The sequence below is a fragment of the Simochromis diagramma genome, unplaced genomic scaffold (genome assembly GCF_900408965.1).
Source record: "Simochromis diagramma unplaced genomic scaffold, fSimDia1.1 OVJJ01000553.1, whole genome shotgun sequence".
NCBI classification, from domain to species: domain Eukaryota; kingdom Metazoa; phylum Chordata; class Actinopteri; order Cichliformes; family Cichlidae; genus Simochromis; species Simochromis diagramma.
In genome coordinates this window covers 1,148,522-1,175,340 of record NW_024387095.1, presented here as the reverse complement: position 1 = coordinate 1,175,340, position 26,819 = coordinate 1,148,522, and the positions used below count along the sequence as shown (strand labels likewise).

General features: G+C 41.2%; 1 protein-coding gene across 4 annotated transcripts in view; it reads right to left on the bottom strand.

Moving 5' to 3' along the window:
* The window catches only part of bcar3 (BCAR3 adaptor protein, NSP family member), a 75,388-nt gene that overhangs the window by 20,998 nt on the left and 27,571 nt on the right, over positions 1 to 26,819 (bottom strand). For 3 of the 4 annotated variants that reach the window (XM_040046295.1, XM_040046294.1, XM_040046296.1), the window contains 3 exons: positions 25,293 to 25,488; positions 24,932 to 25,186; positions 17,819 to 17,861 (listed from right to left, as the gene is read on the bottom strand). In XM_040046295.1, coding sequence (XP_039902229.1) covers positions 17,819 to 17,861; positions 24,932 to 25,186; positions 25,293 to 25,488 — 494 coding nt within the window. Of the gene's footprint in view, positions 1 to 4,153; positions 7,308 to 17,818; positions 17,862 to 24,931; positions 25,187 to 25,292; positions 25,489 to 26,819 lie in introns of those variants that run through there. The other variant, XM_040046297.1, reaches the window with a different exon arrangement.

The window sequence follows — 26,819 nt, the reverse complement described above, 5'->3', positions numbered from 1 at the left end:
AGGGATCTGACCTCACAGCCCATTGTTTATTAAGTGGCCTGGTTTCAGTCATTGTGCAAATGTACTGTTTATAAGATTGGGGAAACCTGCAGTCAGCTGAGACTGAAGAAGTCACTTGGATGAGTGAAGAAATGTTTCTCCCACTGAAAACGCTGCATCCAGATGAACAGAATCAACTTTTGGGATTTACTTACCTGGATGAGCATGCATCAAGATGAACAAATGATGTGTTTTTACAACAGACTGCTTGTAACAAGGCACCTAAAAATTGATTCTTTGTCATCCGTTATGTGTAGAAAACAGTGATTCATCCCTCGAGTTGGTTATGTTTTGTGATTTCATAGCTCAGTGTTAAGCAGCTTAACAAAAAAAAAAAAATCTGACATGCCACAGAAAATAATCTCCAACTAAAGACAAAGGTACTGTTAAAAAGGATCTCTGCAGTGATTGGATTTTCTTCTGATTTCATGGACTTGAAGATTGAAGGTACTTTTAACCCTTTAAAGGTTTCTCTATATATGGTGACGATGATACATTTCTGTAATAATCCAGTCGTGTGTGGCAACCATTCAGAAGCAGCGGCCACCTGGGTAAGCTGCTTGCCTTTTGTGTTCAGTGAAGTGAGGACAAACAACCTTTTAACATCATAACTCTGATCCCTCATCACCTTACACACATGTAAAGTTACAAATACATTAGATGACGTTATAATCCTCACCTTACCTCAACTTATGCGGCTTATGAGCTGAAATAAAGCAGTGAACCTGAGATTCTTAGTTGATACTGCCAGCCTGCAGGATTGCAGATAACAAAAAACCCTGAAGACTGACTAGAAGAAGCAGCTCCATTTGAATCAAGTTCAAATATGCAGCGGAGTCAGTATATTAACAATTCTTCAAACACCAACTAAAATACCGTAGAAGACCATAGAGGAAACTCTTCTGCTGCCTCAGTTGCAACACATTTCTTTCAAGAAGAAACAATAAAAACTATTGCCCTGGTCTCTGGTTGGGTCTCAAAATAATCTTTATGTGTGATGCTACACTGTACAGTGGGATTATGACCACTGCAGCAGAATACAAGCAACGCAGCACCATAACAGACACATCATTACAATTATGGTGACGTCTGAGATCATTTTAGAGGTGAAGTCAGGCTATGCAGCTTTTCATCGTCTTTATTTCTATTTTTAGAATGCAACCAATTAGTATTATGAAAGTCTTGAGTTGCTAAAGGCAAAAGTTTTGAAAGTTCAACAAACAAAATGCTTAAATGAGAGTTGGGATACCCATCAAATGGGTTTCACTGGGGCAATCATCATTAAAATAACAACTCTTTGGTCTGCTGTATTTCTGGCATTTCCTTTTCTTTTCATCTCTCTTACTTAACAATTTCAGTTTTTCCTCCTCCCTCTCTTCATGCTACCATTTCCCACTGTGTCTACATACTGCATAGTATGCATCCCCAATCAAGTCACAAAGCTTTAAAAAGTGAATACATGAATGCAAACAGCAGTGCAGGTTGTGTCAAGAATACATGTCGAATTGAGGTGGGCTTAATGAGAATATTCCTGCTGAACAGTCATGCAGCATCCAAATGCTTTTCCTCAAAGCTTCAGTTTAGCTTTTTAGGGCCTGACAACAACACTGTGTTTGACTCTAACATTGAATTAAATGGGCATCATTACCGCTGAGGACAGTTGATAAAACCTAATAGCTGTTGATGTTTTGATTTTCTATCTCTGCGTGTTGTCTTCGTCATCAAAAAGGTCCCTTCCTTTCCTGTTTACACTAAAACTAAATACAAACATCTTCCTGTGTTTAGGCCAGAGAGCATCTGATTGGTCAGCCTGGGGCAGCCAAAGAGGGTTCATCGGCAGTGCCATCTTAATTTGTTCTGTAAGCCACAATCTCAGCACCAGCATCGGTGCCTCACTAATGCTCTTGTGGATGGGTGGGAACAAATCTCTGCAGCTAGGTTCCTGAACCTGTATGAACAACGACTGAATGGCTATAGCCTGTTCGTCATATACTGTGAAAGTCAAAAGAGGATTGCTTCCAGATTCAAATCCTACAGCGATAACTGAGGTCGACTGCCTCAAAGATACAGATGAGATTCATGCTTAGTGATGTAAAAAGATTTTTTAGAAACAGTAGAAAGGATTGATCTCCAAGCAATGAGCTAAGCCTGAAATAGCAACTGAGGGTTTTTAAGTTTTAGAGCATCATGTTTTAAGAGCTAAAGATGAATAATGGTTTCTGCTATACAACGATAGAGAAAGAACCTTATCATGCAACGGGATTAAGATAAAAAGAACTTTTTAATGCATCGTTTTACAGCAAATGTACGCACAGAAGCAATCTAACTATGCATACAACCCAGCTATGTTGGATCATGGCAGCTAATGCAAACAAAAAAAACGAAAAAGTGTCAATGATGTGATCTAATAGCTAAGGATACCAGCACAAGTAAGCCTGAATCTCAGCAGGCACAGAAACAGGAAGCAGGGCCTCTGTGGATAAATGGCGACCTCCCAGAGAAACAGATGGAGGGGAGAATGAAAAGGGGAATGGAACAAAACCCCAGGCAATATGGAGTCAAAAGTAAAGACACAGAGAGACAGAGAGAAAATAGAAAAGCACTAATGAAGAGGATGAGGATGAGCTGGGGGAAAACTCACAAAAGAGACAGAAGAGCATGAGATGGATGGGAGCGGTGCTGTGCAGTTCTGGTTCTTGAGAAAACAACAAAGATATCAAATAAGGATAACAAGTTCACATTGCATCGAAGCATCATTTAAATGAACAGACTGGAGGATTCTTAAAATAACCAAGAAAGTCCCCAACAGAACATCTCAGGTTTTATTCATTCAATTTCTAAATGAGCAGTAATTTAACTATTGGTCATTTGTTTTCTCTCTGAAACAGAAGGTCTGGATAGACTGCACACAACAACAACAGTCATTAGAGGCAACTCTTAGTGAGAGGAAGTGCTGATGAACTGCCATATGCATTAAGTAGGAATCCAAGTTTTCCTGGATGGTTTGGATTGGTTTGAGAGCACAGAGTAATACTTTTCCCCCTCTTTGACAGCTTTCCATTTGAAGGGAAATGGATTTTAAGTGTACTTTTCCGTAACACTGACATATGGTTGAGAGTTGACCGGAGAAAATGCACACAAAAATATAGTCTGATGAAGATGCAATATGCTGAAAACTTCAGAACAACTTCTTGGCATACTTTGTGGTGAGATCAGTGCATCACCTTGTGTGCTCTTAGAAGATACATATAAAGACCTGTATTAGGTCCTGCATTTTAGCAGCAGATAGAAATGTACAGAATTCGCTGAAGACAATCTCCAGGCTGATCCACAGAGGGACACACCACCCCACCTCAGCCTCCTGCCCCGCTGCTGCTCGCTGCATCCAATCAAGTAATGACATTCATACAATTTACTGATGTCATAAACACGACAAACTAGCACAAGTTGGTAATTTATCATCCACATGAGGACTACTACCCCTATCCTGTTAACTGTCTAACCATCTCACCACTTCCTTCACACACAGCCTTATCTGTCTGCCAGCACTAGTTATGGATGAAGCCAGCATATATCTCACAATCACACCCTCAGACAGACAGTCGCACAGTTGGCCATTTATGAGAGTGTCTGGTCTGACTAATAAAAGCCCAGTGTTCACAGTGAGAGTGATGGAAAAGAGAAGGACTATTTAGGCTGATTAGATTTTGCTCAGGCTGGAAGTGTTACCACGCACTTTTCCAGACTGTTTTCTGCAGGGCAATATGTTGTTTTCTTTCCACCATCTGCTTGAAACAACAAGATGAAACGAGCCTTGAAAAGCATGCTTGCATTAAAGAATGTTTCTGAAGTTGCATGCTATTAATACTTTAAAGGCAAACAAACCTCTTACTTTTTAATCGACCCCTGGACTAAGATCATCTCATGATGGACAACACCAGCATAAAGTCTGTAGCATGCAAGCATTCACAAAACACCTGCACATGGGCACTTACAGTTACACCTTGTATGATGAATTTTACACAAAGCAAAAGTACAAAACGTGAAGATGAATTCAATGATAAAATAGGTAACATGGACACATTCTCACACACACTCTCCTGTGTTTCCTCACCTTTGCGCCGATGACAGAATTCTTGTGGTAGAAGCAACACAGAGCTGCTGTCAGGGCTTTGAGGTTGCATCTCTCCGACATTATCGACTCTATCTGCCGACACTAACGGGGTAACAAATGCTGCCTCCGGCCAGCTCAGTTAGATCTGCGGTCAAGGTGACTGAAGAACAACTTGAACAACAAGTTCCCAATGATTCCCATTTGCCTCTTCCAGTAAAACCTTCATTAAGAGTTACACAGATGGTCGAGTACTAACTCTGCAGCTGGATCAATATCACAAGTCAGAATTTTTCCAGTCTCTCAGACTAAGGAGTGAACATCTCCCCTGGGATAACTGTTACTAACATTCTGTCGTCTCTGCCTCTCTCCTCCACAGTCCCCGCAGAGTGAGCCCTCCACTTTCTCACACATTTTTTCTTTAAATTTCCCTTTTGCCCTGCCCCCCTAAGCTCCATATATGGGAGAGAGAAAGACCCATGTGAGGTGGTTTGCACCAATCAAGTGTTGATAAACTGGGAGTGACCCAAAGGCAGAGTCTCCCGCCTGCTCTCACTGCAAACACATGGGCAATGGAAAGAAAGCTGTGTACATCAGCTTTGCATCCTCTGCATGCATTCAGTATGACACTTCAAACCTAAACTGTTGCTATTGTTTCCCTCTGACTCAAAATCATTTTTTCAGAATTTGCACTGATTGTGCTGATTGGTTTGTTACTCAATTTAGTCTCTAAAGTGACAGTTTGACCAAAATACTGGCCAAATAATTATGTATGCCTTTTCTTTCTGAGTACTCACAGCTGTGGAGTTTCTGCATTACTACTTTAGGTTTATCTGCCTATCAAAAACAATGTCCAGCCCTTGTGTGACTGTCTTTCAGTCTCATATAGACGATGTTAACGTTTCCATAAGAGATGCTCTTTTTTGGTGTAAAGCCATGGTTGGAATTGCGGCTCTTCCAACTGCTCAAACCAGCAGTTTGAGAACAGAAAACACATCACAGAAAAAACAAAAAAAACCTAAAAGTATATCACTTCCACAGTTGGCAGTAAGTATTTTAAGAAAACGGCTATGAGTCACAAAGAAAGTTTCAATAGGAAATAGCTGCTGTTCAACCAGTGTTGTGTACTAAATAATCCACTTGGAGACAAAGGGAAGGGTCTGCTAAGAGTGAGTGTGCATGTGTGCTGTGGACTGATGCTGGCCACTTGTGTTACTTAATGCTTGTTGAGCAATTACACCCACACACTGGTGAAACTCTTAGCTTTCACACCAGTTCACACACAGACCCATACTGACATCCGACATAAGGAAACTGGCCCCAAAGCAGGAAAGTGAAAAAAGTATATTGGCATGTAAAGGCCAGTAAAACTTATCAACTTCTTCAGGGAAGAAAGTGAGGAAAACGGTTGGACAAACGTAACTAGATCCAGAGTGTACATGGCAGCGTACAAAGACAGAAAATAAAGAAATAACCATGAGTATACAGCACAAACACTACCATCTACAATGTAGCTTGCCATCACCATTGTGTGAATGTGTGTGCGAATGGGTGGATGACTGGTTGTGTAAAGCGCTTTGGGGTCCTTAGGGACTAGAAAAGCGCTATACAAATACAGGCCATTTACCATAAGAACAGCCACATGCACACAAAGACTAGACACACACTGAGGGTGACACGCCAGCAGCAACAAGTTGAAGGGAATATTCGGTCGCAGGAAACTGAGCCACTAATTACAGTGTGAACTCTCATGAGGACCCATGAAGGAAATACATGTAGAACATTCCCTAAGGCACCACATAGAGACACACACACACACACACACACACACACACACACACACACGACTGGCGACCACAGCAGCCCCAAATCACCAGCTAGGCTAAACGTCCACCTTAAAATACACACATCCGTCGCTCCAGGAATGCTTTGGAAAAACAGTGAAGGACAGAAATTGGGGCGCTGAGGTTCTATGTTTTCTATTTCTATCCGTTTGTTGGTTCTGTCAAATACGAGAGACTGTGCTGTTTCAGCAACCTAAGCTAATTACATGAAATATAATAAAATGGAAAATTGGGGATGAAAGAGGGCTATTTTCTATGTAAAAATTGGCTTAAATATGTAGTTTTATTTCAGGGTGTATATTTTACTGTCCGGGGGGACTGAGAGAAGCTATATGCAGTCAATGATGTTGAAAGTAAAGGATCTTTTCTCTTTTCATGATGTGTTAACAGAATATTCCACTCATCCTAGGATTTATTTTAACTTCTTTTGCCAAAGCCTGAATTGAAGTACCTAAAGACATACAAGGCCCCTAAATTTCCCATAATGCAGCTTAATTGGCCAAAGTACAATAGGACAATGGGATGCTAATGTAAGCCTGAACTGCCACCAATATACAAAACTCAGAACAGTAGCAAAATATAAAGATGAGAAGTGCTTTCTACGAGAACGAACAAATACAAGTGATTCATCTTTCAGTTTGCATTTGTTCTATAAACACATCTCATACAATCTGCATCAAATTGCATTAGGTAGTAAACTTAATAAAGAATTCATGTCCAAATGTACTACACATCCATTTACAAGGTCACGATTCCCAACAGTCTCAATGATAAATACAGTAAAGGAGACATGCAGTAGGTACAGGTTTTACATTTCCTGACAGTGGCTGCAAGCTTGGTTGGCAGAAATTGGATTCTACGGTGCAGTATGATATCACACCACAATTGAAGCTTCACTGTCCTTCTGTACCAGTTAGGCAGCATTCATCACGCTTCCTCATCCCCTAATGCATCAATAAAATCAGTGACACTTCTATTCACCCTCTGGGTGAGTCTGTCACATGCACACATGTGCAGACTGTGTGTGTATATGAGGTGGGGGTGACTGAGTGATCAATAATATAATAGACTGCGATCTTGGTGTCGAGCCGTACTGATTGGTTCAACGTGATCCTTATATAATCAGTGAAAGCGCATGCAGTAAGAGGCTACAATACATCTTATGTGGGTCAAAAGAGAAACTAATTTGTTGGTGTATTTGCTTTTGTAAAGTACACTGGAGCACCAAAGTTCCATAAACTACAATTAAAAATACAAACTACTACTCATACTTATTTACTTTATTGTATACTTGAAAAACAAGAATACAAACATAACAATTTTACAAAGAGAAGATCAGCTTCACAGTTAATGCAAGAAGCATCTGATATTTGGTTTGAACACTGGAAAAAATTTCCTCTTTTATTTACAGTGCAGACAATTTAATATAACATGAAAGACAAGTATCAGAAAGGTTGAGGGTATTTTAACATTAATACATCCATACATATGAGCAACGTGACTTCCATTTTCATGACACGAAGACTGGTTCTAGACTATTTTCTTGTTGTTTTCTTCAGTACGATTCTTCTGTGACTCTCTTTAGCCCAGATTTAGATTAAATCCATGTCTGAGAAACTGGCTCATATGGTTTGACACAAATCTAAAAACAGACAATTACTCAGCTTGAGCTACAACTGTTTAAAAACGGGCGATAGCTTCAATAAAGGAGAAAAAAATATCCGTGTCTAGATTATTACCCAAAAGTTTTAATGTTTTTTTTAGGTAAATCTGAATCTAAGATGACAAAGACAAACCTTGATGTTACTTGCTTTTTCCCTTGAGCATAGAGCGTATGATCACGATTTCTGTAATCTGACCACACTTGCTCAAAATCATCACTGAGAAAATCTGGAGACTGAACAGCCACTGATGAATTAACAGGAAAATTATTACTGATGATATTCTGTAGCAAGCTGGTGGGGGTTACTGGCCAGCTGCCTGTTCCACTTATAGGCTGACAAACTGAATAACTGACTGGGTGTCCAGTTCATGGACGAGCAGAGAGACAAACCAAGCTGGTTGGTGGGGTGCCGAGCGTGGCTGGCTGCTTGCTGTTGAAGTCATGCTGGCTCACTGACAGACTGGTATGAAAGTCACACTATTGTTTGGACTTCTAGTTAACAAACATTCACAACAACATCCATCTACAGCGACATTTCTACTTTCGGGTCTGACAGTCCCTTTCCTCAGTTTGGCCAGCAGATGGTGCACTCGTCTAAAACTCAACAAATGCATGAATAGCTGTTTGTAAGTGAATTCAAACAGTTACTGCTCTTTTATCTTTATTATTAGCAAAGCACAGTTTTAAACTGGTGCCTTCAGTATGTGTGTGTGCTCTATACAAGTGTCATCCACACAGAGTTAATAGCTACTGCAACCCAAGACCACACACACACACACACACACACACACACACACACACACACACACGCACACACACACAGAGCATTATTGTTTCCTAAAGCTCTCTCATGAGGGTTTACAGCAACTTTCAACTCATTGTGTGGGAATAAAAGAGTGCAAAAGAGTCTTTTAGCAAAGGCTTAGTAGAAGAAGAGTTGTGTTCACACTGAATCACTGAGGGTCTTTCTTTTCCTCTCTCTATCATTTAATTTGTCATCAAATAATACAGAGATCGTGCTGTATTATACTGCCACCTATTGTACTATTAAGTCTGGCCAAGTCATAGTAAAATCAACAATCTGCTCCTATTACTTTCTACTCAGTAAAGTTATACAGTACTTATCTTGATACCTACTTTATAATCCTCAGTAAATTTTACTTTCTGTGAGAAAGAGACACTTCAATTTGACTTCATTCCTTCACCAGTGCTTTTGCCTCTTTGTCAGCACGATTACTAAACAGCACCTTGTTGGTTTTCTTTTAATCTGGTCAATAGGTGGAGCATGATTAAAGGAAGAACCTATTACATTTAGCAAAATCAGGTTCCATTGTCTTTAAATTTGGAAGACAGGGTACTAGACTTCTTCTTCATGTTATGTCTATTTCTAGAGAAGGAAACAAGCTGATTGGATGCTTAGTGACGAACATCAAACAGAGGCTGTCAACGAGAAGAGAAACTGGCCATAAGGTGGTGAAGTTGAGAATATATTAAAACTATTGTTTTCCACAGAGACTTCCTTCCCAACAAACACCCATTCTGCTCACATCTACTTGACATAATCACAGAGACACAATGCAACACTCACTGTACTGACAACTGTTTGTAAAAAAAACAGTTTCCAAAGCATATGCCACGCAACACCTGTACTGTACCTGTATGGTCTATGTGTGTGTTTTCATCCACAGTGGAAATGCAAACACACCTGGAGCAGCACAGAAGCACAGCTGACAGCTAGGCTTTCACACATATTATATAATACCTGGAATACAGTAGGCCACATATGCGGTCAGCACGCAGACACACAAAAAAATAGGCTACGCACTCTGTTGATACACCATGTGTGTGACCAAAGAAATGCACACAAAGTACTATTTGTGCATGTGGGCTCACAGGTTTGAGAGTGTTTATGGGCTCAAAATGCGGTCAAATATTTTGTACTTGTAAATCAGGATTTGTATGTGTAAAAAGATTTGTGTGTGGACTTAGCCAAAAAAACCTGCAAGTTACAAGTGCGAATTCTGACCCTATTTTTCTTCCTTTCATCTGATTGGTCAATGTCATGTCAATCACAAATGTAACAATCCAATCAGAGAACAGATGGGTTTGGCTGTCGGAGGGGCGCTTTTTTGAACTGCAGGTCTTTGAAGGGAATAAATGCCCTTTTACATGCCAACCCAGCGTTTTCCTTCATCTCCACGAACGAAAACAGTCTGTGGTGGTCCGAGTTTGGTGATTTTTGTGTCACAGGTTTACGTGCTTAATACAGGGACCTCCAGAGCCTTTTCAACAGCGCTGCGGACCTCGGGAGAGGGGGCAGTGTTGTGGAAATGGCACAGTCTTCACTAGTGGGGATAGTTACAAAGCCTTCTTCATTTTGAATTAGCGATACGTTTTTATTGAACATTTGAAGATAAAAAAACAGAAACTCTTGTAGAGGACATAAAGTCAGAGATAGAAACGACAAGGAGCAGGTGAATCTAGTACAGGTAGAGCTGCCGCAAAACCCCACAGAGCTCAGCAGCCAGCGCAACAAATTCTGGATCCTTGGCCTTTAGCTAGCAGTTAGCATTAGCAGCATATGCTGCCTCCATGCAGTGTTGCCAACTCCTCAGTAAGGAAAATCGCTATTGGTTGTCCTAAAAGTCGCTAGAAGTCGCCAAATGATGTCATCGCCTAATTTGCATAATTGGTCATGCTAATGTAATTGTAACCTACGTTGTTGGAGAGAGAAATAAAATCGTGGAAGAGACAAAGTGAGTAAAAAAAATGTCCTAAATGCATTTAGAGTTTATTTAGAACTACAAATTAAATTTTTAGCAATTTTTTTTTAATGTCACAATTCCAACCCTGCACCTTTATCCGGGCTTGGACCGGCAAAAGTGACCCGAAATAGGCACTCTGGTGGAGTTACTTTCTGTGTGTGTGTGTGTGTGTGTGTGTGTGTGTGTGTGTGTGTGTGTGTGTGTGTTTATGAGTAGTTTTAAACCTTGTGATCCACAAAACAACATAACATTAAACAAGAACTGACTGCGTTACAGTGAACGTGGTAGGACTCTACCTACGGAGACCTCTCATCAATATTTTAGACATTTTGAAAATGCAATAATTGCAATGATTATATGTGAGAAGCTTAGTGGTACTCGTGGACTAACTGTTACAGAAACATCCAAAATGAGGCACCAATACTGTTTATTTAGTGCAGCTGTGACAAAAACCTTACATTGGCTGCTGGTCTAATTCTTATTATTTTGGATGTGTAAAGCCTGCTCACTGACATCTGTCTGTTCTTTCTAGATCCCATTAGATGAACGTGCTGAACCGAGGTGCAGTCATCTCAGCGTGCCTCTGTTCAGATTTGGAGACATTGAACGATGCCTCAGAAACTATTTAGACAATTTATCGCTCAGGTAAGTCACAAGCTCAAAGTCAGCGAGACAGTTATCAGCATATACAGACATATTCACTGGTTACAGGTTTGTTTCGCTCAACCATTCTCAATGTTTTTCTTTCAGACAGTGGACGGCATTAGCTACTGATGACATCTCCTCTGATGTCGTCGATCTGCTGACCGAGGTGTGCCGAGCACTCATAGGGCACATTAGCACCGTAGTGTATAAAGTCATACGCCGACAGGTTTCATGCTGCCCACATAATCATGATCGTGGAGACAAAGAAAGCTCCGCTGACCGGTAAATCTAAAGCTTGCTTTATTAAACAGTTTCATTCAGTCTTTCTTCTTCTTAGACGTTTTACATGAGATGGTTCATCGGGTAATCCTGGTGACAGAGGGGTTTTTCAGAGGACACAGCATTGCTTCGTTTACATCACGTGTGAAGTCATCCATGTGGTTTATTTTAACGACGCCTGTAGATTTGGACAAAACAGTGATAGTGTTGGAAAATGGCTGACTACGTTTCTCTTCTCTCCCTTTTCAGGATGAACGTTGAACCTCTGCTTGATGGGTGCAGTTACTGCAGGGTGACAGAGGATGATATTGAGGCCAGCCTCAGAAACATCTTTCATTACTGCTTCGGTTGGGTCTTGGGTTTTGGGCAACGGCGGTCTTGTGACTCAGACAAACTACTGACTTTATTTTCAGTGTCGATTGCAAAGAACGTAAACTCAACCCTGAGTCGTATCACAGGGTCCACATCCTTGCAATCAGATAGATCCCCAACAAACAAACTTTGTTGGGATGGTTTACAGTGTAGTGAACATTTTAAAGGACTGTGCAAAGACCTTAGCTCCCCCTTTTGTAGATGGTGAGAGTCGCAGCTACAGTGGGGCAAAAAAGTATTTAGTCAGCCACCGATTGTGCAAGTTCCCCCACTTAAAATGATGACAGAGGTCAGTAATTTGCACCAGAGGTACACTTCAACTGTGAGAGACAGAATGTGAAAAAAAAAATCCATGAATCCACATGGTAGGATTTGTAAAGAATTTATTCGTAAATTAGGGTGGAAAATAAGTATTTGGTCACCTCAAACAAGGAAAATCTCTGGCTCTCACAGACCTGTAACGTCTTCTGTAAGACGCTTTTCTGTCCCCCACTCGTTACCTGTATGAATGGCACCTGTTTGAACTCATCATCTGTATAAAAGACACCTGTCCACAGCCTCAAACAGTCAGACTCCAAACTCCGCCATGGCCAAGACCAAAGAGCTTTCGAAGGACACCAGGAAAAGTATTGTAGACCTGCACCAGACTGGGAAGAGTGAATCTACAATAGGCAAGCAGCTTGGTGTGAAAAAATCAACTGTGGGAGCAATCATCAGAAAATGGAAGACATACAAGACCACTGATAATCTCCCACGATCTGGGGCTCCACGCAAGATCTCATCCCGTGGGGTCAAAATGATCATGAGAACGGTGAGCAAAGATCCCAGAACCACACGGGGGGACCTGGTGAATGACCTGCAGAGAGCTGGGACCAAAGTAACAAAGGTCACCATCAGTAACACACTACAACGGCAGGGAATCAAATCCCGCAGTGCCAGACGTGTACCGCTGCTGAAGCCAGTGCATGTCCAGGCCTGTCTGAAGTTTGCCAGAGAGCACATGGATGATGCAGCAGAGGATTGGGAGAATGTCATGTGGTCAGATGAAACCAAAGTAGAACTTTTTGGTATAAACTCAACTCGTCGTGTTTGGAGGACGAAGAATACTGAGTTGCATCCCAAGAACACCATACCTACTGTGAAGCATGGGGGTGGAAACATCATGCTATGGGGCTGTTTTTCTGCCAAGGGGACAGGACGACTGATCCGTGTTAAGGACAGAATGAATGGGGCCATGTATCGTGAGATTTTGAGCCAAAACCTCCTTCCATCAGTGAGAACTTTGAAGATGAAACGAGGCTGGGTCTTCCAACATGACAATGATCCAAAACACACCGCCCGGGCAACAAAGGAGTGGCTCCGTAAGAAGCATTTGAAAGTCCTGGAGTGGCCTAGCCAGTCTCCAGACCTCAACCCCATAGAAAATCTGTGGCGGGAGTTGAAAGTCCGTGTTGCTCGGCGACAGCCCCAAAACATCACTGCTCTCGAGAAGATCTGCATGGAGGAATGGGCCAAAATACCAGCTACTGTGTGTGCAAACCTGGTAAAGACCTATAGTAAACGTTTGACCTCTGTTATTGCCAACAAAGGTTATGTTACAAAGTACTGAGTTGTATTTTTGTTATTGACCAAATACTTATTTTCCACCCTGATTTACGAATAAATTCTTTACAAATCCTACCATGTGGATTCATGGATTTTTTTTTCCACATTCTGTCTCTCACAGTTGAAGTGTACCTCTGGTGCAAATTACTGACCTCTGTCATCATTTTAGGTGGGGGAACTTGCACAATCGGTGGCTGACTAAATACTTTTTTGCCCCACTGTACAGCATTGTTGAATCGCCAAACTCTGAGGAAGATGACGACTTTAAATCAGAGTCTGTAGAGACTTTTAAAAGCACACAGACTCAAGCTTGTGTAGGTGAGGGAGATTTGGGTAGCGAGGTCAACAGTGATATATTTCAAATCACCGATGTCCAAAATCTTGACCGTGAGAGTTCAGAGAGTGAAGAAAAATGTAGCGACGCCCCGCAGTGTTCGTCTGGGACGCTTCCTACGCCTGCAGAGACCGATACCTTTCTCACTTTGTGTCTTGCAAATTTAGTCGCTCACGTTTCTGAGAAAACACAAACAACTGCTGTAAATCTGAATTTTCAGCAGATAGTGACTGATATAAGAGAAGATTGGGGGAGACTTGACTCCTCTAAAAACTGTAAAAAACTTGTACATCATAATGTACAAAGACCTGTGTCGCAAATTTGGATCCAAATACGTGCTTCAGTTTGTGATGGAAAAGGGTCACGCGACTTTTGTAGCAGCCATTGTGGAGCTATTAAAAGCGGAGCTAAAAGCATCGAGTGGCTCCAGTCACGCGCTGAGACGTTTAGAAAGTAACAAAAGCGTTTCTCCAGCCAGTGAGAACAAAATGCAACAATCTGCTAGTGAGGACAAGGTAAAAAATGGATCCACAGGTTCCCAGAAAGACAGGCCGAGAAACTGTATCGTTAGGGCCCTCGCTTCTTTTTGTAGATCTTTGAGGAGGCTGTTCAGTTGCTGCATGAGCAGCGAGTGAGAAACAGAGTGACAGAGTGAGCAGCAGCAGCTCTGTGGGGCCTCTCACAGTGCAGACATGCACTTTGATCGGACACTCTAAATCACTCACATAATTTGCTTCTTAATTTGGAAATAAAATGAGCAGAAAATGAAACAAATGTGTTTGTCAGAACATTTAATTGTTAAATGTGTATAATGGTTTGTAGTCTCATCAATCACAATGTAGAGACAATCGCACAAATTCGATTTAGTCAGAGCACTTTGAGTTGGTTTTGTCATTGTAGGTTAAATGTAGATATTTATTCTAGATATTTGGCACAAAGGCATCCTCAGCTCTGTAACAGAGAGGTGTTGGCTCAGTGTGAAAATGTCCTGATGATATCAGTACTTTTGATTTTAGCCTGACTGATCAAGTTCCAGTTAAAGGGTTTTGACTGTCTTGAGAGACGGCACATTGTAGACAGAGAGCCATATTCCTAACTGTAAAACTCAAAAAACAGTCTTAGGCTACGTTCACTCTGCAGGTCTTGATGCTCAATTCCGATTTTTTGATCAAATCTGATTTTTTTGTCTGCTTGTTCACACTACAATTAAAATGCGACAGCAAACGCGCTCTAGTGTGAACGCTCAGAGCGGCCACATGCGCAAAAGAAGACGTCACACACGACGCGCTCTGTTTAGACCCAGAGCAAACAGTATTGTGTGACTGATGGCCCTTAATGTAAAGACTTCAGACTTTACGTTTCCCAGTTTTGCTTTAAGTTATAAAGTTTTGTTATTTACATTTGGCCTAATAATGATCCTTACTGCTGTTTTAGAGGAGCACTGCTTCTAGCTGCAGATTTCTGTCAGAATCTGCAGATTATACAGTACAAATAAAATGTTCACGTTTCTCCAACGTTGTCTTCCCGACAGTTTCACTGGATAGAAGCGTTCACCATGTCGGGCGCTGATAGTTGGCGTCTGTCTTGTGTCAGTGATGTAAAAGACGGATTTAATGCGACATGACCATTCAAACAGCAGTCGCTTTCTAAAACATCAGATATGTATCGGATTCAGCACCACATACGAAAGTGACCCAGATCGGATTTGAAAATATCGGATTTGTGTCATTCACACTGTCACACCATGATCGGATAGATGGGTCGCAGAGTGTCAAAGAAGTCGGATTTGATGCGCTTTCCCCTGCATCCGATGTGAAAGGACCTTTATGCTGCGCACTGTGACTCACAGCCATGGTCCCGGGTCAGCCCTGACTTTGTGTTAAACTAATCCTAAAATAATAATGGTATTTCTAACCACTGATATACCACAACTTTATCCTTTCAACAGCTGCTGAAAGTTAGGGGACCTAACTGCTATCGGATATTTATATAGAGATCCTCCAGCTTCAAACTGTATTACCCTTCAAGGACCTGCAGTCCAAAAAAGCGCCCCTCCGACAGCCAAACCCATCTGTTCTCTGATTGGATAGTTACATTTGTGATTGACATGACATTGGCCAATCAGATGAAAGGAAGAAAAATAGGGTCAAAATTTGTACTTGTAACTTGCAGGGGTTTTTTTTGGCTAAGTCCACACACAAATCTTTTTTACACACACAAATCTTTTTTACGCACACACATACAAATCCTGATTTACAAGTACAAAATATTTATGACCACATTTTGAGCCCATAAGTGTTCTGTGAGGTTAGCTCCCACATGTGTGACCCGCTCCCATGGGAAGGACAGAGTTTGCTTTTTACAATGGGGTGTTAGCATCCAAACATATGAGCCAACAGATGGAGGAGAGAGGAGTAGTTGGGACGTGGTCGTACGCAGAGAAAAAGAACTGATTTGAAAGAAAATGTTGGGAAAAAGAAAAGTGGAGAAACCACTGCGGGTTTGTATGTAATGACAGGCTTTATTTACAGTAAAATCTAGTAGTTTGCAGTAAATGTTATGACATCTGCAAAGATCTGAAAGAAACTAATGATGTCGCTGTTCACAGGACAAAATTAGATCACATAGGTCAGTGTCATGAGGGCCAAAGCGTCGGTGTGGACACCACATAATGCAAACTTCATGCATGACTCCAGCTCAGGACATATTTGCATGCCACCCTCCTCTCTCTGATTTCCACTGTTTCTTGCCTACGTCTACAATCTATGACAGAGATGCAGGGATTGAGTAATTTTTTGTTATTTTTTTTTATTGTGAGGTATAAAAACAGTTTTTTTTCCCCATTCAAGGAAAGAAAGTTTACCATTTTCACACAAACAAATATCATTTAGGAAAATGATAGAATTATTTATTTTGATAAATAATGAAGTTGAGTGTAAATCGTCCACAAACCTGCGCATTTCTTTATGAACAGAAGGTACAGACGAGCCGTCTACGATGAGCTGTGCTGATATATGAACAGCTGTCTGTGACTACAGGCCTGATTATCTGCTGCGCTTTTTCCTCCCACGCCTTTGCCTCATAATACAATTTGATTTTTGCTGGTTTATTTGTTTACTTGTCTCTTCTCTAGCCACACAGTTGCAAGCGTGGGAATCGGAAAATCGTTCCTGTTTAATTTCATTCATTGATTTAAAACCAAAACAAAACATAAAAATACAGACTCTTTCCCAGTAATGCAATCATTTTCATGTCAGTGTCTGTTTAACACTGTTGTTCTAAGAAACCTGCAAAAATACAGGCATAATTATGATTTAAATAAGGCAATGTCTGACTAAAGATTAGGTAAACCAGCTTCAGCACTCAATTTGGTTGCTGCTCAAAATGTATTTAGATTAGATACCCTGCCTTTTCTCCACTAAATGTGCAGCACAGAAGGTTTGTATTTTGTTTGATGGTCTTAATAATACAAATTTCTTAACAACCGAGCAGACAGGAGCCAAAAATAAGAAAGGCAAAGAACTGTGTTAACAGAACCATCGCATCTCGGTCGTCATCTGTCTTTGACTGAAAACTGCGGTGCAGGTGGTACGAAAATGATTTAAAGCTGTGTGACAGCAACAAAACTGAGCGTATGATTTAAAGGCACATTATCCAAGTAGTCGAGGTGCAATTAGATTAACCTCACCTAAGAGTGATGTTTACACCTCAGTCTGCAGAAACAGCTGGTGTTTCATATCCAGTGGCAGATGTGTCCCGTTAGATGTAATCCTTTATTGGTGGGCTTTACTAAATGTTTTACTTTTATTCCCCCTGGCAAAATGTCTTTACTTTAGTACTGCAGTATTTTCACAGCAGGGTGGGAGGTCTGAGGTTTTACATAACTGCTAGTATAACTTTTTCCTTCCTACTATAATACACACAACAAGCTTCCACTTTAGTCTGCTAAACTAAATTAAGCCTGGCGGGGTCGTACATCTTATTTTACTTCTGTGTGTTTCACCATTTTACAATCAGTCTTTTTAAATACTGTTTTATGCGTTATAGAGGCAGTAATAAGCAGCCATATTTTCAGTAAGCAAAATATTTACATTGATTATCATGGAACCGCTTATTTTCAGCAACAGCAGACAAACAATATAGCACCACTGCTTTTCCTACCTTAACGTAGTCCACTGTGGCGTCGGGCCCGGCTGCAGGCTCCCTGGGGAACACAGACAGAGACAAGGTCCGATTTAGAGAACACATCCTGCCAAAAGGACCCAGATGGGACCTTTAGGTCCTCCTTATAGCTCCTATTACAAATAAACTGCACAGTCAAGGCCGCTCGCTGACTAGTGCTGAAGATGGGTATTCAGCCCTCGTCACTCCGTAGGAGATGAATTATAGGTGTGGAGGTGTGGCACTTTTTCTTTAAAGGTCTAACAGGGTGATCCAAACAAGTGCCTGTATGATAAGAAGCCAAACCTGCGCTCTAAAGCAGAGGGCTGATTCTTGTGGCAACGCAGAGTTAATCCACATCTACTACTGTAGGTCCCACTTGGGAGTGGGTTTCTCAAAGAAAAGAAAAAAAGAATCAAGTGGAACCAAAGTTTGCACTACACTGCTTTAAGTCTCCTCTTTTCCCGGTTTCGCTGCCTGACTTTCACTCCCTTTCTTTTAGTGGTAAACATGTTCCCTTACTGCCTGTCTGACTTGGCCTCTCTCTCTCTCTCTCTCTCTCTCTCTCTCTCCTCCCCCATCATAACACATCACAGCCACACGCCTGCCATTCAGAGTCCACTGACAATTTCACAGAGAGGTTAGAGCACACACACAAACACACACTTTTCTAATTTGCTCTTTTTGCATTTTTCTGTAATTCTCTTATTCACAAAAAATGCTTTTGTCCATCTTCCTAATCTCAGTTTACACGCGCTGCAGTTTTATCTGCTTTTTTAATCACTTTTGTTTATCAATTGTTTAAAGATCAGATTACTCATTTTCAATCTTCGTATTTTTGTTCTCCGTTTGTTTTTTCCGCCAATGTTAGCTTGTCATATTTTATCCCTTAATAAATTCTACAGCTGTCCCGCAAAATTTAACAAAACTCTTTCGGTGCTCTCCATCTCTGCGTTGAACATTGGTACTCGAGTTGCAGCTCAGTCTCGACAGGAGGCTTACAACCAGGGGCTCAGTGAAAGGGGTAATTAGCTCAAATCCATGGCTACATTACCAAGGTTGGTAGTTTAAATCCCTTAGGCCTGCACTGGTTTTCCCACGGGAATATTAGCACAGTCCATTACTTACCAAACCAAATATGTGCAGCTCTAAGCCCTCGCAGTTTAAACATGCCCCCAAATAATGAGTGGGATTTAGTTATGTAACTGAACAGAAGCCCCCATTCACAATAATGTATAGTCATCATTCATGGAAGGTGTTCAGATCTCTCTTACCCTTAATGAGTTTGCAGAACCGATGAAATGCAGCAGATTAAACCTGATTCTATTTTAGGTGCACAGATCAGTCATCTGGCAGGTCGTCGGGGCTTACAGATGAAATCTGCACCGAGGTTTCCTCTCAGTGGCCGTGTCTGACACCATCAGGAACTTCCTGAAGGTGCTGAGAGAAAGCACTTTCAGCTGCACCACAAGGAGTCGCTACAGTAGGTCGCTCCGCCAGGTTGATTTTTTGTTTTGTTTTGTATTGTCACCTAAAATCAAACTGGGCATCCTTCACCAGTGTAAACCCCTACACTATACACTAAACATTCATCCATTACAATAATACCATGTGTGTGTTGCATTCATGACATTTTAGAATGATTACCAACAAAACTTAAAAATTGCCAAACAGATGAAAACAACATCCATTAGCATGTGTAGTCCTATTTAGAAACAGATGAGTACAAAATAAATCAAATTAAATGTACTATAAAGTAAAACTTTATGCACTTGAGTATACTGGAGCTGAACTAATTTCTTTGTGAGGTTTATTTGACGATTGTATGACTCAGTCCGTCACTGTATTTGGAAAAAGCGCCATAAATGTAATGTTGTGAAAGTTTTTTGAAGTCTAAGAATGGGGCGCTCTTTCAGGAATTCATGCTCTGAACCGCCCCCTTGCCTCACCTCCTAAACTGCCACAAAACTAGCAGCAGCATCGAGTTTGAAGATGTGATCAAGTGCTTTCGATCTACTCTACTTTCCACAGCATTTCCGAAATTGCTCCCTTTCATTCATTCCCATACAGATGCCGTGTGCTCGTTCCTGAAACGTCTTTTCACATTTTTGGGGTTATTTTTTTTCACTGTAGACCATTTACAGAAGTAAGACAAGACAAGTTTCAGGTATTAGCAGAGACAGCAAACGAATCTGTTTGCCTGCTGTTAAATTCTCAATTTTCCTTTGCTTTTTAAAAAAAAAAGTAAAATATACAACTATGAGGAATAAAAAAACTAGATGGGTATGTGTATGCATCCATGCTCTCCCCTGCTATTCCAAAATTACAGGATGAAGCACCAAGCGATAGATATAGCTTTCTTTTACTCCATCCATCCTCTTTCACTTATCCAATATAGGGGTCACAGTGGGGATGGCGCCTATCCCAGCTGTCTGATAGGTTGTGTACACCCGGGACAGGTCACCAGCCTACTGCAGGGTAATAGAGACACAAACATTTATGCTTACATTTGTACCTAAATTCAATTTTAAAAGTCACCAGTTAATCTAACACATGTCTTTGGATTGTGGGAGGAAGCTATAAATAGCCAGAGACCTTCTTGCCGTGAGATGACAGTGCTAACCACTGCACTGCTGACATGCTGACAAAATTTAAAATGTGAACTGCTGGTGATACTCTATATCAAAGCAATAGGAAGCTTCTACCAATGGGAAAAGAGCTGTGAGTGGCTGCAGAGCCTCTGTCCTATGTTATAAAAGCACCTGCTGCAGGTAATGCATTATGTTTGGCAAACACTGATTAGTGCTTGATATTCAACGCTGAAGATAAAGGACATAGAAGCAGTAGAGGAATTTCTGTGGTTTGAAATCTAAACTAAAATCTGAAACTCACTGAACATTTTCTGTATCCATGTGTGTTGCTTCTCTGAGGTCAGTGGTTTGCTGGACCTTTGATGGGACCAAAGTTTTTTACCACTCCAACCACTTGCCCCTTGTAACCTCGGCCTGGATCTCCAGGATTAGGTGGGTTCAATGCAGACAGACAACACCCATCTACATCCTCCTGGGTTAAAAGTGCCAAAATTGAGGGAGGGAAATTCCCTTTTTTGAAAATTCCCCTCGGGCAGGTCAAAGGTCAGGCTCACAAACAGAGTGATAGCCCCGGAGCAAACAGAGATTCGGTGTCACTCCTTGTGTCCTAGGTTAGCAATGTTTACTCATCCTGGCTACAGCGTTAAAAGAATTTAAACGGAGCATGATGGATGTGCGATAGCGAAGCATTCCAGGGGACACGAGCTGACCACTGCGAGGCAGCACTCGCCACAATCTTTTTCTGGCTACTGTTGTTCTTTGCACTTCACCGCACAATACTCAGCAAGACCACAACTGGCTTAAGTTAGGAACTACACTATATTTGTGTGTGTGGGAGAGAGAGTGTGTTGAAGGGAGGCTAAGACAGAGAGAGAGAGAGAGAGAGACAGACAAGGATAGGGAGAAATGGAAAAAGTTGATGGCAGCATGCAGAGTCTGAAGGCAGCCTACAGAGGTCAGTGTGCTTCCATTAGAAAGACTCCGTGAAAAGTCTCAATTTACTGTCAGTTTGTGTTTATCTTAGCTGATTTCTATGCATTATAGTTTTAATACCACAGGCTGAACAGTTATTCTAAAATAAATGGCATTAATTAATTCCCAAAATGCATTTGATCTTAGTTTCATACAATATGCTGCAAAACACACTGGCTCTGTTGGCAGACAGTTGTCCTACAATGCAAAGCAGAAATGAAACAGAGTAACAAAAACTAAATAAACTGATAAATTAGAATAAATTAGAATAAGAACGGCTCTGACACCTGGCATCTTTTCAGATACATCTTTTCAGTACAAACAGGTAAAATACAAGGCTAAATGTCATTTGCACTGCTGTAGATAGCAGATTTACTCTGAATCATCCCCTTTCCAGGACAATCTGTTGAGTTTAGCCTACAAAAGGACATTTTTGTGTGAATGTGTGTGTGAATGGGTGGATGACAGGTTGTGTAAAGCGCTTTGGGGTCCTTAGGGACTAGAAAAGCGCTATACAAATACAGGCCATTTACCATTTTTAGTGAACCTTTTGTAATGATTCAGCTTTCACAAAACTACAAAAAAACAATAATATTGAGTGCATTTGGAAAAAGGAAGTCCATTTTGTTCTTGATGATCAATGATGATCTGTTTACTGGTATGCATTTTATAGTGCATCCAAGGTATCCAGGGTAGCATAATGTTTAAAATTAAACACTGAACTATTGTTCTAAAGAAATGTTTGATATCTGTTTGTGTAGAATTTGCTTTCCTTTGACTTGAGATCCGTGAACTACCTTGCTATCTTTAAAAACAAGTTTAAGATCCACCTGTGCACGATTGCGTTTGCTTCGTTTTATCCATTTATACAATTTGTTGCATCTTATTTTATACGGTAAAGCACTTTCTGGCTCTTAAAAAGCACTATATGAACAAACCTTACATAAAGTACTTGTTAGTGAGTTATTGTTAGTGGGTGGGGAATTCAGAATTTCATTTACACTATACAAATAAAAGGAAAAGTTTCAGATGTCACCAGTCTGTTATTGTCCATCTATACTCCCTCCAACTCTGAACTCTGTCTGCTCAGTTTCCTCCTCCCCCTCCTTTCTTGGTGGTCCTAGAGCTGCCCTCAGAGGTCAACACAAAGACACATGGACCAATGGGAAGATAGTGTGACATAAGGTTAGGGGTCATAGGCCAGCAATGGACAGTCAGTGGTTACATTCCATAAAGACATACTCATCATTTTATAGAAATCTCTGCTATGAATTGTTTGTAGTTTGAAACCAAATGACCAGAGGTGGGAGGAAACTCTGGAATTTGGAAAATTTCTGGGAGTGTTAAGATCACAGTAAGCAAGCAATCTATATATGCACTAGAAAAATAAAAAGTTTGAATGTTTTAGTTTGAATAGGAAAAAGAATTTGTGTCAACTCATAAAAACTAAGAAGAACCAGCATAATTGAACAGGAAACTTTAAATTTGAGAATGTGGACTTGAACAAGATACTTTCCTTTCTGTCAGGTCATTAGCTGCCATCCTTACATTATGGCTCAGTCACCCTAGAGTCAAAATAGAAGAGCGTGTGACTAAGTGGTTGTCATGGTTGTCCATGTCCTCAACCTCAGGGTGATCACTTTCAATCACAAGGTTTGCCTGGGTGCAGAAAGCACATGGCTACAAAAACTGTGGCCCAACTTGGACTGACTGCGACCACACTCAGATTGGAGTGCGCAAGCAAATTATTGCCGTCTAATTCATAAATGCAGACTTGCAGCTTGCCAACACATTGCCAACACACAACGCCAAATCACAACAACAGTCTCCTCAAGGTGCCTCGCCCCAGTGGGGCTGTGAGTTTTGGCCTGGAATAATTCAAGAACTGAGTGGTAATGATGACAGAGAGTTCACAACACGAGAGAGACAAATATACTAACTGAGCCTTATTTGGAAATACTCTGGATTTGAGTCAGTAGATGGATAAGTTTAAAAATTCAACTGCGCTGATTCATCACTGAAACGACCAGGTTATCAAGCTATCACAGCAGGTCCCTGGTGGTTTGTTTATCTCCAGTTTCATGCTGAGCAAAAGATAAGACAGTGTTTTCGTGTTTTTCTACACAACAGCATGCTCAGGGCGTCACTTTCCTTCCGTTCCCTCTTTACCCACTAACCTAATAATCTTATTTGTTTCCTGAGTATGTAGATATTTTAAAAAGATATGTTTAATTATCTGTAGTCTCGATATTTGGACAGGAATAATCAAAAGCGACTTTTGCCTGATTCTCACAGTCTTAACTTGAAGTAAGGCTGGGGGAGGGGGGGGGGGGGGGGGGGGGTGTCAAGAGCTCTGTCTAAATAAATAAATAAATAAATCTGGGTAAATTCCCAGATGATTAAACATGCAACTATTTCACATTCGAAATGAGTAAAGAAAATTAACAGCCTATTTATGCAAGATAATTCATAATTTTACTGGGGGGGGGGGGGGGTTATATTGGCTGGGTCTGATTATTGGGGGGGGGGGGGGGGGGGGTCACAACCCCCCTAACCCCCCTGGAAATTACGCCCCTGGGTGGATGACAACCAACATGCCAAAACTTTAGAAATATGCTTTCTTGATGAACTTTATCATCAGGTAATGGCTGAATTTTGATGAACTTTAATCAGTCAAAAGGCTCATTTATGCATGAAAGGTGTGAAAACTGGCACTTTCTGTGCTAGCTGTTTAAAAGAGCAAGAAAATACCCATGAAGTTGTACTAACGTTATGAAAGAACACAAAAAAAAGAATATGCTACTCATTATTTTGCCACCTGTACAGGCTGAATTTGACCTGGACAAATTGTCCCACTGTATGTCAGCGGTCTATGAAATCTATCCGGCATGGAGGCAGACAGATAAAAAGTAGAGACAAAGACTTCACAGTAGTCTCTGATCTGCCACGCCACACCCTGACCAACAAAGGTAACCCAACTGCTGGGGGCTACACGAATGCGCCCACAGACGCACATCACATGCACACACAAAGCTGGCTACATCAGATACAGTCTGTTGTAACTCTACACTAGAGATAGAAAGGTGGAGGACATGATGAGGGATGAGATGTGTGTGGGTTTGTGTGTGTCTGTGTGTGTGTGTGCTCCCTCTGAAGTTGAGCTAATCACTACACCCCCTCAGGGGTCTCTATACAACCTCACTTTTCTCCATCCAACTCCACACTGTCTCACTCTCCAGTCTGAAGAGGAGCAGTGTTTTCTCGAGAGCACTAACAGTCTCTGATCATCAAACAGTGCCAACCTTCAGAATGACAAGACACCCCTGCAACAATCACCTTTTATCATGATAGTACTGAACAAAAGGTGCTTCTTCTGAAAGATGGTTTCCCTACACAAACATCTGACAGATATAAAGATAAGCAACAGTCGTACTTGTGATGAAGACTATCATTTGCCCAGAATGTGCAAGAACAAACCGTAGAATGAAAATGAAACTATAAACATCCAGAAGCATTATCCATGTTTGTCTGTGTTTGTGAACATGTTTACCTGTAACCATGGAAGTCATCAGCGATATTTTGGACCAGTGAAGAGGTCATGGACTGATGCGGGTACTCAGCAGTCAGTAATGCATTCTCATAAATTAAAGGCTCTGTGTGATTGGCTTTGGGGTCCCAGGTGTAGTTTCCATGTGTGAGGTTGACCCCTCCTCTTTTGCGCCGAGGCAGAGTCCCATGAATAGAGATTGGCTGGTAGGCGGCAGCTGGCTTTTCTGATAGGCTGCCACACTGGCCTGGATGGAGACTGCAGGACAAAAAGCAAACAGTTACTCACAATGGGAAATGTTACTATTGCTGATTTCTAATAAATGACTCAACAGCAGTGAGCTTATGATGGTTACACAGCTTACCCAGGTCTGGAGCTGAGAAGATCCATGGAGGATGTGAGAGAGGCCTGGTGCCTCCTGGAGGAGCAGGTATTATTGCTTGGGGCACCAAGAGGGCTGCTGGGTACTCCAGAGTGGCCTGTGCCTCCTCCCAGGGTGTGGTGTGCTTGAAGAGACCTGGGCAGACTAGCAAAACGCCCCTCTGCCATCATCCTCAACTCTGGAAACAAAACACATACAGACATTTACTGTTAAACAGTAATGACATACACCATGACTTTGGATTACTTAATAAAGATTAATAACTTTACTGAGTTCCTGCAAATATAAAGGAAACTAAGTGAATGAATCAAACAAATTAGCCGTCTTCAGGTGTGTTATAACGAACAGTAATCTCAGCTATACATTTGTGTAACAATGGCTGACATGAAGCACTGACTGAGATGAAATGGCGCACACAGCCAGTATAAAGTAGTTGTCTCTCTTTAATGCAGACACAAAGCCATCATTCTCACTCTCTTTCAAGTGTTCATACATACAGAAATACTTACTAGCACTTTTCGCTAATGTTTAGTAGATGCAGCAAGTTAATCTGACCTCTGAATAACACCCCATCTCTATTTAATGGATTTCCCCCCCCTCTTTTTTAAAAACAAAAAATTTCATGTGCACACTCTGAAACAAAATCTGTAGCTACACTGTGTCTGAAAACGAAGCCAATAAAACCCACATAAGTTAGCAAATGGATAACAATTTAATACTTCCACTGAAGAGGGGAAGATTAAAGTAAAGTAGATGTGTTTGAGAATTTCGCCTGAGCCAATTTTTATACAATAGTTGGATCGGAGCCACGTTTTCTTTTCTCCCACACCAGACTGAAGGCTGACTTCAGCCCTCTGTTAGTGGATATGAGAACAGAATAGAGGTCTGACCCTGTGTGCCTCAGTGTTATGTGATATTTTTAGCAACAACCTCTGAGTATCAGTATCAGTATAACACTAGGACATTTTCAAAATACTTTGTATTCCAGTAATCTCCTTAAAAACTGATTCATACACCAGATACTTAAAAAAAGGGAAAACAGAAAAAAAGAAAAGAGAGCAGCACTGCACCCAACTTAATTTTTGCCCATTAGCTAGATCTTGTGTAATGAACAGACAGACACAGTTATAAATACAGCATGATGAACATGACCGATAGGATGACAGGGAACTAAAACACAGGACAGAGAAATTCCCCTGCTGTGTGATGATGAGTGAACAGCACAGCTTTATCCGCTCTGAATCACTCACAGCGCAGCAGTTAGTCATACTGTACAAACTAAAATAACACGGTAGCAGACTGGATTCAACTGACCCGCTCTCTAATCTCAAACCTAAGAATCTGATCTGAACAACTGAGCCCGTGTTTGCTATTGTTAAACAGCCTGATTATGATCAGAGAACACAAGCTGAAGGAACATAATCAAACTGACCGGTGTTCAACTGACCTGCAGTAACTGCAGAAAAATGCTGCTGGACCACTTTTACATGTGCATGATAATAACAAAAA